Raw genomic sequence first — 12,837 nt, 5'->3', positions numbered from 1 at the left:
TGCCCAGAAAAGCTCTGAGGATCCAAGGAACCTGTAGGTTATTTGCTGACAGTGACCTTGGACACAGAACAGGCTTGAAATGCCTGAGAAACTGCCCGCCTCACCCCCTGAAACCACGTTCCCGGCACAGCCATGGATTCCTCTTTAGAACCAGCTCAAGCCTCACATGTGCCAGGCCCCCCGCCCCACAGGACTCCTGTCTGTGCTCCCGTGCCCACTCATTCTGCCCAGCAGCCCCTGCAGGACATACGGCCACTCTCAAACTTACCTCCATGTTCTCGGTTTCAGAGAGCTCAGCTTCTGAGCTGATTCTAGAAGCAGCTTCTCCTGGCTGGCACTGGAGGTTGCAGAACTTTCCCCAGAAACAAGGAGCCCAGCTGGTCCCTGTGCCCAGTCACACGGGGACCTTCTACCCACCACTCCATTCTCCAGGCAAGCTCTGGGCCCAGAGGTACACCTGACATCCAGGCCAGGGATCCACCCACAGAGCCCCTCAGTCTTCTCCCCGAGGTCTGAAGCTCCAGTGCAAACTCAGCCAACCTTGACTGGAGCTGGCCTCTGCCATCCTGCTGTCCCCACTGAGGCAGACAACAGTCAGGGACCTCCAGAGAAACAGTGCTCTCTATTCATGAGCCCAGTTTGGTTCTCAGTCCTCCCACACACACAGATCAGAGCCCACAGATTAAGGGTGGCGTACACCAAAAGGTCTTTATTAGACATTTCAGAACCGCTTGAGACAGTCAGTCCCAGGGCTGGATAAAGCCATGACAGGGACCAAACGTGGCATCCACAGAGTCCATAAAGATGGCTAACCTTCCCTGGAGGCCCCTGCAGCCACTGCTTAGCTACTCTTGGCCAGAGCTAGGTCCCATCCACACCTGAACTGGCTGTGGGGAGGGAATAAGACCCCATATGGAATCCAGCGCACATGACTCTCCCTTATGGAGGAGAGAGCAGCTTCCCGGAGCACACAGTCACTGATGCGCTACAGGAGCTGCCAGCTCGGAGGGGTGGGACGGCTCCTGTCACGGGAACTGGCAGTGGCCCAACACAGAAAGCAGCCGGCCGGGCAGGAGCGCAGCACACCTGCCCCAGTCGGTGTGGGCGTGGGGCGGCGGGTTCCGCTCGCAAAGGGCCCCTCTCTCCAGCCTCCCTTCTGGACTGAGAGCCTGAGCAGGCGCCAGCCGCGGCCGATGGCTTCCTGCCTGCCTGCCGGCCCGCTATGGCCTTCCTGCAGCAGGGCCCTTCCTGTGCTGGAGGAGGGTCGAGCCGTGTTTGAAGGCGCGACCGCGCTCGGGGCACTCGTGGGCCCGCTGCTCGGTGCGGCAGCGCTGGTGGCGGCTGCGGGAGGACCTGGCGGGGTGGGTCCTCGCGCGCAGGCCACACGCGTAGGGGCGCTCGCCGCTGTGGGCCTTCAGGTGCTGGCGCAGCCCCGAGCGGGCCGCGTAGGCCTCCCACACGCGCCGCAGCCGTGGGGCCTCTGCCCCGCGTGCACCCTCCGGCGCAGGACGAAGCTTCGGTTGTATCTGAAGAGCTTCCCGCACTGCCGGCGCTCGCGCGGCCCCTCTCGGGGGCGCACCTTCCGGGGCCGAGTGAGAGTGGACCGCACGCTGAAGGCCTTCCCGCGCTCGCCGCAGCCGTAGGGCCGCTCTCCGGTGGGGATTCTCTGGTGCAGGCGAGCGCGTCCTTGCGGGTGAAGGTCTCCCCGCACTCGGCACACTTGAAAGGCTTGATGCCAGAGTGAACCTTCCGGTGCTTCCTCAGTTTAGAAGGGTAACTGAAGGCCCTGCCACACTCGCTGCACACACGGGGCGCCTCTCCAGCGTGAGCGTTCCAGTGAGGAACCAGGGTTGAGTTTTCCGTGGGGCTGCTTCCACCTGCCGCGCCCCTGAAGGGCCTCTCTCCGGCGTGAGCAACGAGGTGGTCGAGGAGCCTGAAGGCCAGCCACTGCACCGGAAGGGCGTCTGTGCCGCGAGGCCGCCCTGCTGCCGCTGGCCAGCGGAGCCGGGCGGGCAGGCCTCACTGCACTCGGGGCTCCCGCAGGGCGCCCCCTCTCTGCGGGCAGCCTGAGACTGGAGGAGGCCTAAAGAGGCAGGGAAGGCCCATCCAGACGTCCCCCACAGACAGGGCTTCTCTGACAGGCAGACTCGGCAGCTCTCTCCGAGCTCGCGAGGGGCGTCCTCATCCTGCAGTCTACCCAGACAACCTGGGACAGAAGAGGCGGGCACTGAGAGCGGCCTGCAGGGAGGAGGCACCTTCAGCACCGGTGACTGTGGCACACGCCCACGGAGGTGTTCACAGACGTGCAGGAGGCTGCAGGGACAGGTTCAGATGAGGGGGGGCTGGTCCAGGGGAACAGGGCTCTGCCTAACCCAGAACAGGGGAACTGCAACAGGGGCGAGGGGACAGGGACGGGGGGACAGGGGCGAGGGGACAGGGACGGGGGGACAGGGGCGAGGGGACAGGGACCGGAGCACTGCAGGGAGGGGGCCCGGTCTTCAAGTCGTGCCCTGCCGAGGGCTTCAGCTGGGCCAGTGACGCTGATGGCAGCAAGCCCCAGCGAACAGGTGACTGGCAGCGGCCAGTGTCCATGGAGCGCTGACGGACACGCGCACCTCAGGTCACGTGCAGAGCAGGTCACAGTGGGCAGCTCTGCAGTGGCACAGAGCAGAGGGAGCAAGACAGAGGCCAGAGGGGTGGGTCATCCAGAGCCTCAGGAGAGACTGCCAGGCCACGCGGTGAGTCCAGAAGAAGGGCAAGGTGGGAGTAAGTTGTGGTCACTGGCCCCAGCACCGAAGCGCCAGCGCACACAGATGCGCATCACTGGAAGCAAGGCCTCCCCTAGCCCCAGTCACTGAGTCTGGGACCCTTCCTGGCCTCTGCTCTGCTGACCACACTGTCCACCGTGTTGGGCACCCAGGCCTCTTCCTCACCCTCCATGTGGGCAACCTTGGGGGACCCTGAGGGAGAAGAGTAGTAAGGCTGACCCACCCCACAAAAACGGACGCAGCTCGTGTCACCAGGGCAGCCATGAGGGAGGTCAAGTATTAGAACACGGGACTCTACGTTTTTTAAAAAAACTGTCGGAGGCAGCTGAATGTTCATTTGTTTTTTATTTATTTTTTTAAATTGAAATATAGTTGAATTACAGTACTGTATTAGTTTCTGGTATACAGCAACGTGATTCAGTTATATATGTGTATATCTTTTTCAGATTATTTTCCATTATAGGTTATTGGAAGATACTGAACATATCATGGTTTGGTTTACCACAATTTTCTAGAAGAGAACTCCCTGTGAGGCGAAACTGACAATAATTAAATAAAGAATTAAGACAATAATAGAGACTTCAATTTCTAACTTTCATAAATGGATAGGACCACTAGGCAGAAAAAGAAGGATATAACACTTGAATAACACTAAAAATCAACTAGACCTCAAAGACATCTATAGAACATGCTACTTAACAGAATACATAGTCTCCTCCATTCTGACATGCACATGAGACATTCTCCAAAAGAGACCATTTGCTAGGACATAAAACAAGCCTCAGTAGACTTCAGAGTAGAAAGCAACAACAGAAAAGAAACTGGGAAATTTACAAATATTTTAGAATTTTTTCTCATCATGGTTTATTACAAGCTATGAATATACTTTCCTATGCCATACAATACGACTGTGTTGCTTATCCATTCTATATATAAGAATCTGCATCTGCTAGTCACAGACTCCAGTCCACCCCCTCCTGCTCCTTGCCCCATCCCCTGGCCACCAGAAGTCAGTTCTCCATGTCTGTGAATCCAGAAAACTCACAAACTTATGGAAATTAAAGTACTCCTAAATCACCACAAGGAAAATTATAAAACACTTTGAGATAAATGAAAGAGAACACAACATACCAAAAGTTATGGGGAAAAGTCTTGCTTAGAAGGAAAATTATAGCAACACCTCTGAGCTGTCTTATTCACAACACCTCTGACACCAAATCCATGGGGGTTTTCCATACCATTTCTCCAACTCCAACTGGGTGTTTAAGGATTCAATTCAATTCTGACACCAGATATGTGGAATTAGCACCAGATCCCACAGGTTACAGGCTTGGTCTCACAAGACTGCCCCTACCTCAGGCATCAATTGAAGTCCCTTGCCTCCCATATTTCTGATAGCTGTAAATCTGGGATTCTCACAATTATTGATTCCTCTTCAGGTTCAATAAGTTGCTAGAACAGATCAGATAACTCAGGAAAAGAATTTACTTACTATTACCAATTTATTTTAAAGGCTATAACTCAGGAACAGCCCAGTGGAAGAAATGAAAAGGGTAGGGTATGCCAGGGGTGGAGGCTAAGGATGCAGAGGGTAAGAAGGATCCATGCCCTTGGTGGCACCATTCTCCTAGCATCTCAGATGTGTCCACTAACCCAGAAGCTCTCTGAACTGGTCATTTTGGAGTTTTTATGGATGTTTCCTCACATAGGCATGACTGACTGAATCACTGGCCATTGATGATTGGCCCAAACTCCAGCCCCCACCCCCCCGAAAAGTCAGGGTAGGGAAGTGAGAGGAGGAGGCTGGGAGTAACTGAAAATCCAACCTTCCAATCATCCCCTGATATTTCTGGTGACCAGCCCCTATTCTGAAGCTATCCAGGGGTCCCCAGCAACTGTCATTGTTCATCAGCATACATTAGCATCTCATTACTTCAGAGATTCCAAAAGTTTTAGGAGCTGCATGCCAAAGAATTGGGAACAAAGACAAAATACATATTTCTTATATTGTCACAACACACATAATAATAAAAAAGATCTCTATACATGTAACTGAATCACTCTGCTGTACCCCGAAACACTGTAAATCAACATTTCAATTATAAAATGAATTTTTTAAAAAAAGACCGTCAACCAATATCCTAACTTTATACTTCAAGGAACAAAAAGAAGAAAAGAAAACCCAAAAGTAGAAGGAAGACAATTAGAAAAAAAAGAGAGAGAGCAGAGATAAACTAACTGAAGAAGAAATAGAATAGCTGAAAAGACTTAAGAAAAAAAAAAAAAAACTTCCCCACAGGAAAAACAAAAAAAGCTAGGCTGAGATGGTGTCATAGGTTAATATTAACACAAAAATTAACGCCAATATTTCAGAAACTGTTCATAAAACAGAAGAGAAGAAGGGAACATTTCCCAATTCATCCATTGAAGCCAAAATTATCCTCATACTCAATCCAAATAAAGATACAAGAAAAGAAAATTGTACCACTGATAACTCATGAATATAGAAGATCAATTGCTGTAATACACCACATTAATAGAATAGAGGACAAATATCACATGTTCATTTCAATAGATATGGAAAAGCACTGTACAAAATCTAACAACTTTTCACAATAAATGCACTCAACAAGAGAACTTCCTCACCTGAATAGGGCATATGTAATAAACTTATAGCTAACATCATACTTATTAGTGAAAGACTGATGAGTGCTTTTCCTGTAAGAACTGGAACAAGGAAAGACGTCCACTCTTACAATTTATATCCAATAGCCAAGTTGGTTAGGCAAAGGAAGAAGTAAAAATATCTCTATTCACAGATGTCCTGACATCATAGAAAATACCAAACAAGCCACTGAAAGAGCTATTAGAACTAATAAATGAACTTGGCAAGGTTGCAGAGTACAAGATCTGTATAGGAAGATCAATTACATTTCTATACACTGCCGCTAAGTCGCTCCAGTCATGTCCGACTCTGTGCGACCCCAGAGACGGCAGCCCACCAGGCTCCCCCGTCCCTGGGATTCTCCAGGCAAGAACACTGGAGTGGGTTGCCATTTTCTTCTCCAGTGCATGAAAGTGAAAGTGAAGTTGCTCAGTCGTGTCTGACTCTTAGCGACCCCATGGACTGCAGCCTACCAGGCTCCTCCGTCCATGGGATTTTCCAGGCAAGAGTACTGGAGTAGGGTGCCATTGCCTTCTCCATTCTATACACTAGCAATGTATAATCTAAAATGAAATTAAGAAAAAATTCCATTTAAAAGAGCATTAAAAAAAAGATTAAAAGGGGGGGGAAGAGCATCAAAATGAATAAAATACTCAGAAATAAATTTAGCCTTGTATATTAAAAACACTGTTTAAAAAATTAGAGCTAGTGGGTTTCCCTGGTGGCTCAATGGTAAAAGAATCCATCTGCCAATGCAGGAGACAGGTTCAGTCTCTGGTCCGGGAAGATCCCACGTGCTATGGGGCAACTAAGCTCCTGAGCCGCAACTACTGAGCCTGTGCTCTAGAGCCTGGGAGCTGAAATTACTGAGCTCACTTGCTGCAACTTCTGAAGCCCATCTGCCCTACAGCCCACGCTCTGCGACGAGAGAAGCCACCTCAGTGCCTGCACATGGCAAGGAAGAGTGGCCCAACTGCCGCGACTAAAGAAAGCCCACCCGCAGCAACAAGATCCAGCACAGTCCAAAATAAATAAATACATAAAATTATTTTTAAAAAATATATGGAGCTAAATAAACAGAAATACATTCATGTTTATGGATTGAAAGATATTAAAGATGGCAGTCCTGGAATTTTCTGGAGATCTAGTGGTTAGGCCTTCACGCTTTCCCTGTCAAGGGCGCAGCTTCAATCCCTGATGGGTAACTAAAAGCCCACAAACCACTCAAAGCAGAAAAAAAAAAAAAAGTGGCTATCCTGCCCAAACTGATCTACTGATTTCAATTCATGGTTGACATCTGGCCCTATAAAATTTCTTTTGGAGGAGGAAGGCAAAACTCAGAGCACAGAGGGGCCAAAGCTTCAGCAAAGTCACACAGCCAGAAAGAGACAGAGCTGGGATTTGTTAGGCAAACTATAAACGTGTGAACCCCAAGCCCTACTCCAGGAGCCTGTGGGGCAACAGGTGTCAAAGCTGCCAATAGGGCTGCTCAGAGAGAGACAGGGAAGGGCACACAGACTCTGTGGGCTTTAGGATAAACAGAGCTTCCCATAGAGAAAAGGCAGAGGTGGTCTGTCTGCTGGGGAAAAGTGTGACTTACCTAGTGAGCCAATGAGTGCAAAGTTCTCCAGCATAACATCACGGTACAGGCTCCTCTGGGTCAAATTAAGGAGACCCCACTCCTCCCAGGAGAAATACACAGCTACATCCTCGAAAGTCACCGGGCCCTGTAATGATAAATTCCACTGAGTCTTAGGGTCAATAATGGGCAGAAAGACAACCAAAATATGGACAGAGAGGCACACCCACGCCCTTGACCCGTGCCTCAGGTCCCGCCACATCCCTCACTGCCGTCATGGTTCCCTGTGAGCCCCCACCACTCACAGGCCCTCATACCTCTCTCCTCTTAAGACCCCTGGCTCAGAGGATTCCCAGGGCCCCCAGTACCATTGGTGCCTCTCTCATCTTGTTGCTATTAAACTCTGCATCCAGCCCACAACAACAGGCTGCCATCGATGGACGCCTAGAAGCACACAGGTCCATCCTATTTCCTGCCAGTCAACTCCCTGTCTCCCAGGGATCACCATTCGGAAGCCACAAAACCCACGGTACCCTCTCTCTCTCAGGCCTGAGTACCATACTCCGAAGGCCCTCCACTTTGCCTTCCTGCACGCCTGGCACGTAACTGTACGGCAGCACGGTACAACCCCACACCCTCAGCACAGCCTCGCCAGTCCGCCCCACTGGCAGCTCTCGCATGCCACGGTGCACACTGGCGTCTCCCGGGTGCTACCACGGGGAGCAATTTCAAGTCCATCCTGCCTCGCCCCCCGCCCCGCCACACCTCCAACGGCCCACGGCCAAGGGTACCCCCCGGCTCTGCACAGAGGACCTCCTCACCCTGCAACCCTCTGTCGCCGGGAACCACACCACACACGTAGCTCCCAGATCCCCGTCCCTCCTCCGTCTCTGTCTCTGCAGACTGCCCTTCACCTGTCACAGCCTTCCTCACCTCTCACAGGCCATTCAGAGTCCAGGCCTGCTGGGTGGGGATTCGGGTGCTGAGAACTGGGGCGCACCTCCCACTCACCTGCGCCTCCTTGGCCATCGGAACCGAATGGCGGAGAGTTTCAGCAGGCTCAGCTGAGATCCGTACCCGCCAGCCCGCCCGAGCCCCCGGCCGACTGAAGACCAGGAGCCGCTTCAGGAGGTTCTCGGGGGACAACAGCAAGTCTCAGCGAAAGGGACTCCTGGCCGGGGTCACGGTGCGAGCAAAGGCGCGGTGACGGTCCCCGCGGTGAGAGCGCTGCCCTCAACGTGCCTCACAGCGCGGGGCCACGCCGGGAGCCCAGCCCCACTGCCCTCCCCGTGACGCAGGGACCGCCAGCGGAGGCAAAACGGACCCCCGACCCCAACGTCGCAAGGCCCGGCCGGCCGGCGCCGCCAGGTGGCACCTCCGTGTGCCTCCATTCGCTCGACCCCCGGGTCTCGCGTGGCCCGGCCTGGGGCGCGCGAACCACCTGTCGCGTAACTGACGTCGCCGGCTGCGTCTGGACCCGCGTAGCCGACGGAGCCCGACGAGGGGCGTTTCCGGGAGAGCGGCGGGGGCGGGCCCGGGACTTCCGGTTGGACGTTCGGACCTGGTCGCGGGCGGAGGACGGCTTTGTCCCACCCACCTGCCTTTCCGTTATTGGCAAATGTATTTGTTTGTTACAGACCAAAGAGTATAATTATACTGGTTTTGTCGCTTTTAAAGGAGGAAGTATGAATTTACGCTTTGTTGTACACGTCAGTCATTACAGGATACGACAGGATAGTTTGCTGCATGAAAAACCTCCTCGGATCCATCTGTTCACCCCTCCCTCCCCTCCCCTGAGACCTCGGCAATTTCACTCTCTCTAGTTGTGCCTTTCCCAAAATGTCATCAAGCTGGGATCATACAGCATGCACCTTTTTCAGCTGACTTTTTCACTTAGGAATACGCATTTAAGATTCCGCCATGCTTTCTTCGTGGCTCCAGAGCACAGTTCTTTTTACTGCTAAATAATACTCCATTGTGTGAATGTACCAATTTCCTTATTTATTTACCCATGGAAAAGCATCCGTTTGACTCCAGTTCTAAGCAATTACGGATAAATTGCTATAAACATTCCTGTTCCACTGTCTGTGTGGACATATTTTCAATACATTTGTGTAAATACCTAGGCGTGCGGTAGATGGATCACATAATAGGAGTGTATTTAAATTTATAAGAAACTACCAATTGTCTTCCTAGTTCAGTTCAGTTCAGTCACTCAGTCGTGTCCAACTCTTTGCGACCCCATGAATTGCCGCAGGCCAGGCCTCCCTGTCCATCACCAACTCCCGGAGCTCACTCGAACTCATGTTCATCGAGTCGGTGATGCTATCCAGCCATCTCATCCTCTGTCGTCCCCTTTTCCTCCTGCCCCCAATCCCTCCCAACATCAGAGTCTTTTCCAATGAGTCAACTCTTCGCATGAGGTGGCCAAAGTACTGGAGTTTCAGCTTCAGCATCATTCCTTGCAAAGAACACCCAGGGCTGATCTTTAAAATGGACTGGTTGGATCTCCTTGCAGTCCAAAGGACTCTCAAGAGTCTTCTCCAACAACACAGTTCAAAAGCATCAATTCTTCGGTGCTCAGCTTTCTTCACAGTCCAACTCTCATATCCATACATGACCACAGGAAAAACCATAGCCTTGACTAGACGGACCTTTGTTGGCAAAGTAATGTCTCTGCTTTTCAATATCTATCTAGGTTGGTCATAACTTTCCTTCCAAGGGCTATATAATTTTGCATTCTGGACAGCAGTAGAGTTCTGGTACAGCTTGTCAGTATTTTGGATTTTAGCCATTCTAATAGGTATGTAGTGATATTGTTTAAATTTGAAATTCCATAATGGCATATGATGTTCAGAATATTTTCATCTGCTTCTCTCTGCCATCTGTGCATCTTCTTTGGTGTAATATCCAAATCTCTTGTTTTCTCTTTCTTTGGCTGCACCATGTGGCATGTGGGAATCTTAGTTCCCAGCACCCAGTTCTAACCACTGGACCTCCAGGGAAGTTGATATTGCCCTTTGAAAATTGACATCAGAGCTTCCCTGGGGGTCTGTGCATGAGTGCTAAGTTGCTTCAGTTGCGTCCAACTCTGTGCAGCTGTATGGATTATAGCCTGCCAGGCTCCTCTGTCTATGGGATTCCCCAGGCAAGAATATGGGGTGGCTTGCCATGTCCTCTTCCAGGGGATCTTCCCAATCCAGGGATTGAACCCGTGTCTCTTATAGGTAAGTATGGTGTCATCTGCATATCTGAGGTTATTGATATTGCTCCTGGTAATCTTAATTCCAGCTTGTGCTTCATTCAGCCTGGCATTTCACATGATGTACTCTGCATATAAGTTAAATAAGCAGGGTGACAATCTACAGCCTTGATGTACTCTTTTCCCTATTTGGAACCAGTCTGTTGTCCTATGTCCAGTTCTAACTGTTGCTTCTTGACCTGCATACAGATTTCTCAGGAGGCAGGTCAGGTGGTCTGGTATTCCCATCTCTTTCAGAATTTTGCAGTTTGTTGTGATCTACACAGTCAAAGGCTTTGGCGTAGTCAATAAATCAGAAGTAGATGTTTTTCTGGAACTCTCTTGCTTTCTTGATGATCCAACAGATGTTGGCAATTTGATCTCTGATTCCTCTGCCTTTTCTAAATCCAGCTTGAACGTTTCATGTACTGTTCATGTACTCAGTTCACGTACTATTGAAGCCTGGCTTGGAGAATTTTCAGCACTACTTTGCTAGCATGTGAGATGAGTGCGATTGTGTGGTAGTTTGATCATTCTTTGGCATTGCCTTTCTTTGGGACTGGAATGAAAACTGACCTTTTCCAGTCCTGTGGCCACTGCTGAGTTTTGCAAATTTGCTGGCATATTGAGTGCAGCACTTCCACATCATCATCTTTTAGGATTTGAAACAGCTCAACTGGAATTCCATCACCTCCACTAGCTTTTTTCATAGTGATGCTTCCTAAGGCCCACTTGACTTTCCATTCCAGGATGTCTGGCTCTAGGTGAGTGATCACACCACTGGCATTACATGGGTCATGACGATCTTTTTTGCACAGTTCTTCTGTGTATTCTTGCCACCTCTTTTTAATATCTTCTGCTTCTTTTGGTCCATACGATTTCTGTCACTAATCGTGCCCATCTTTTCATGAAATGTTCCCTTGGTATCTCTAATTTTCTTGAAGAGATATCTAGTCTTTCCCATTCTATTGTTTTCCTCTATTTTTGCATTGATCACTGAGGAAGGCATTCTTCCTTCATTTTTTTCTTCCTCACTTTCTTCCTTCCACCACATGCTGGAGTCAAGATTGCTGGGAGAAATATCAATAACCTCAGATACGCAGATGACACCACCTTTATGGCAGAAAAAATGAAGAAAAACTAAAGAGCTTCTTGATGAAAGTGCAAGAGGAGAGTGAAAAAGTTGGCTTAAAGCTCAACATTCAGAAAACTAAGATTGTGGCATCTGGTCCCATCACTTTATGGCAAACAGATGGGGAAACAATGGAAACAGTGAGAGACCTTATTTTGGGGGGGCTCTAAAATCACTGCAGATGGTGACTGCAGCCATAAAATTAAAAGTCTTGTTCCTTGGAAGAAAAGCCATGGCCAAGCTAGATAGCATACTAGAAAAGCAGAGACATTACTTTGCCAACAAAGGTCCATCTAGTCTAAGCTATGTTTTTTCCAGTAGTCATGTATGGATGTGAGAGTTGGACTATAAAGAAAGCTGAACGCCAAAGAATTGATGCTTTTGAACTGTGGTTTTGGAGAAGACTCTTCAGAGTCCCTTGGTCTGCAAGGAGATCCAACCAATCCATCCTAAAGGAAATCAGTCCTGAATGTTCACTGGGAGGACTGATGCTGAGACTGACGTTCCAATACTTTGGCCACCTCATGCGAAGAACGGACTCACTGGAAAAGACCCTGATGCTGGGAGGGATTGAAGGTGGGAGGAGAAGGGGACACAGAGGATGAGATGGCTGGATGGCATCACCAATTTGATGGACATGAGTTTGAGCAAGCTCCTGGAGTTGGTGATGGACAGGGAAGCCTGGCGTGATGCAGTCCTTGGGGTAGCAAAGAGTCTGACACGACTGAGCTACTGGACTGCCTGCCTGCCTGACTCGTGGATCTTGCATTGGCAGGCATATTCTTTGCCACTAGCGCCACCTGGGAAGCAATGGTTTAGAATCCGCCTTGCAATGCAAGGAACACTGGTTTCATCCCCGGTCCAGGAAGATCCCATGTGCCTCAGGGCAGCTAAGCTCAAGTGCACCGCAATTACTGAGCCCAGGCACCTACAGCCTTGCTCTGCATCAAGAAGCCACCACAATGAGAAGCCTATGCACAACAGCAAAGTGTAGCCCCCGCTTACCACAACTAGAGAAAGCCCGCGTGCAGCAATGAAGAACCAACACAGCCAAAAAATAAAATAATCTTTTTTTTTTAGACCCAGCAGAGGCCCACAGTCCTCTCACAGCCCACGAGTACCCGAGAGCAGGGACCACAGCCTGTGTGAAGCCAGGCACACCCAAGGCCAAGTGTACCCCACCCCCACCATCCCCAAGTGAAGAGTGAGTTTCAGCAGGGCCAAGAGCAAGGCTATAATGGAAGCAGGATTCACACCCTCATCTCTTTGGCTCCAGAGTTCACATGCATGGCTGAGCTGGTTCCGCTGGCTGGGAAGAACAATCCACAGGCTGCTGTTCTAAAGGGTGGATTTCTGCTTATGTAGGATTTTATTCGTATGAAATGCCCACAATAGTAAATCCGTAGAGACAAAACAGTAGACATGGTTGCCAGGGATTACGGGGAAGGAGAA

General features: G+C 50.2%; 1 protein-coding gene across 1 annotated transcript; it reads right to left on the bottom strand.

Annotated features, from left to right (window-relative positions):
* ZNF584 (zinc finger protein 584) lies at positions 683 to 8,486 on the bottom strand. Its single transcript, XM_018063262.1, is given in 7 exon segments — positions 683 to 1,450; positions 1,453 to 1,677; positions 1,680 to 2,018; positions 2,126 to 2,206; positions 2,868 to 2,972; positions 7,031 to 7,160; positions 8,024 to 8,486. Coding segments are annotated over 7 exon segments (1,128 nt in total). The 5' UTR covers positions 8,042 to 8,486; the 3' UTR covers positions 683 to 1,220.

The sequence above is a fragment of the Capra hircus genome, chromosome 18 (genome assembly GCF_001704415.2).
Source record: "Capra hircus breed San Clemente chromosome 18, ASM170441v1, whole genome shotgun sequence".
In the NCBI taxonomy this organism is placed as follows: Eukaryota; Metazoa; Chordata; class Mammalia; order Artiodactyla; family Bovidae; genus Capra; species Capra hircus.
This window is presented reverse-complemented; position numbering and strand designations above follow the sequence as displayed.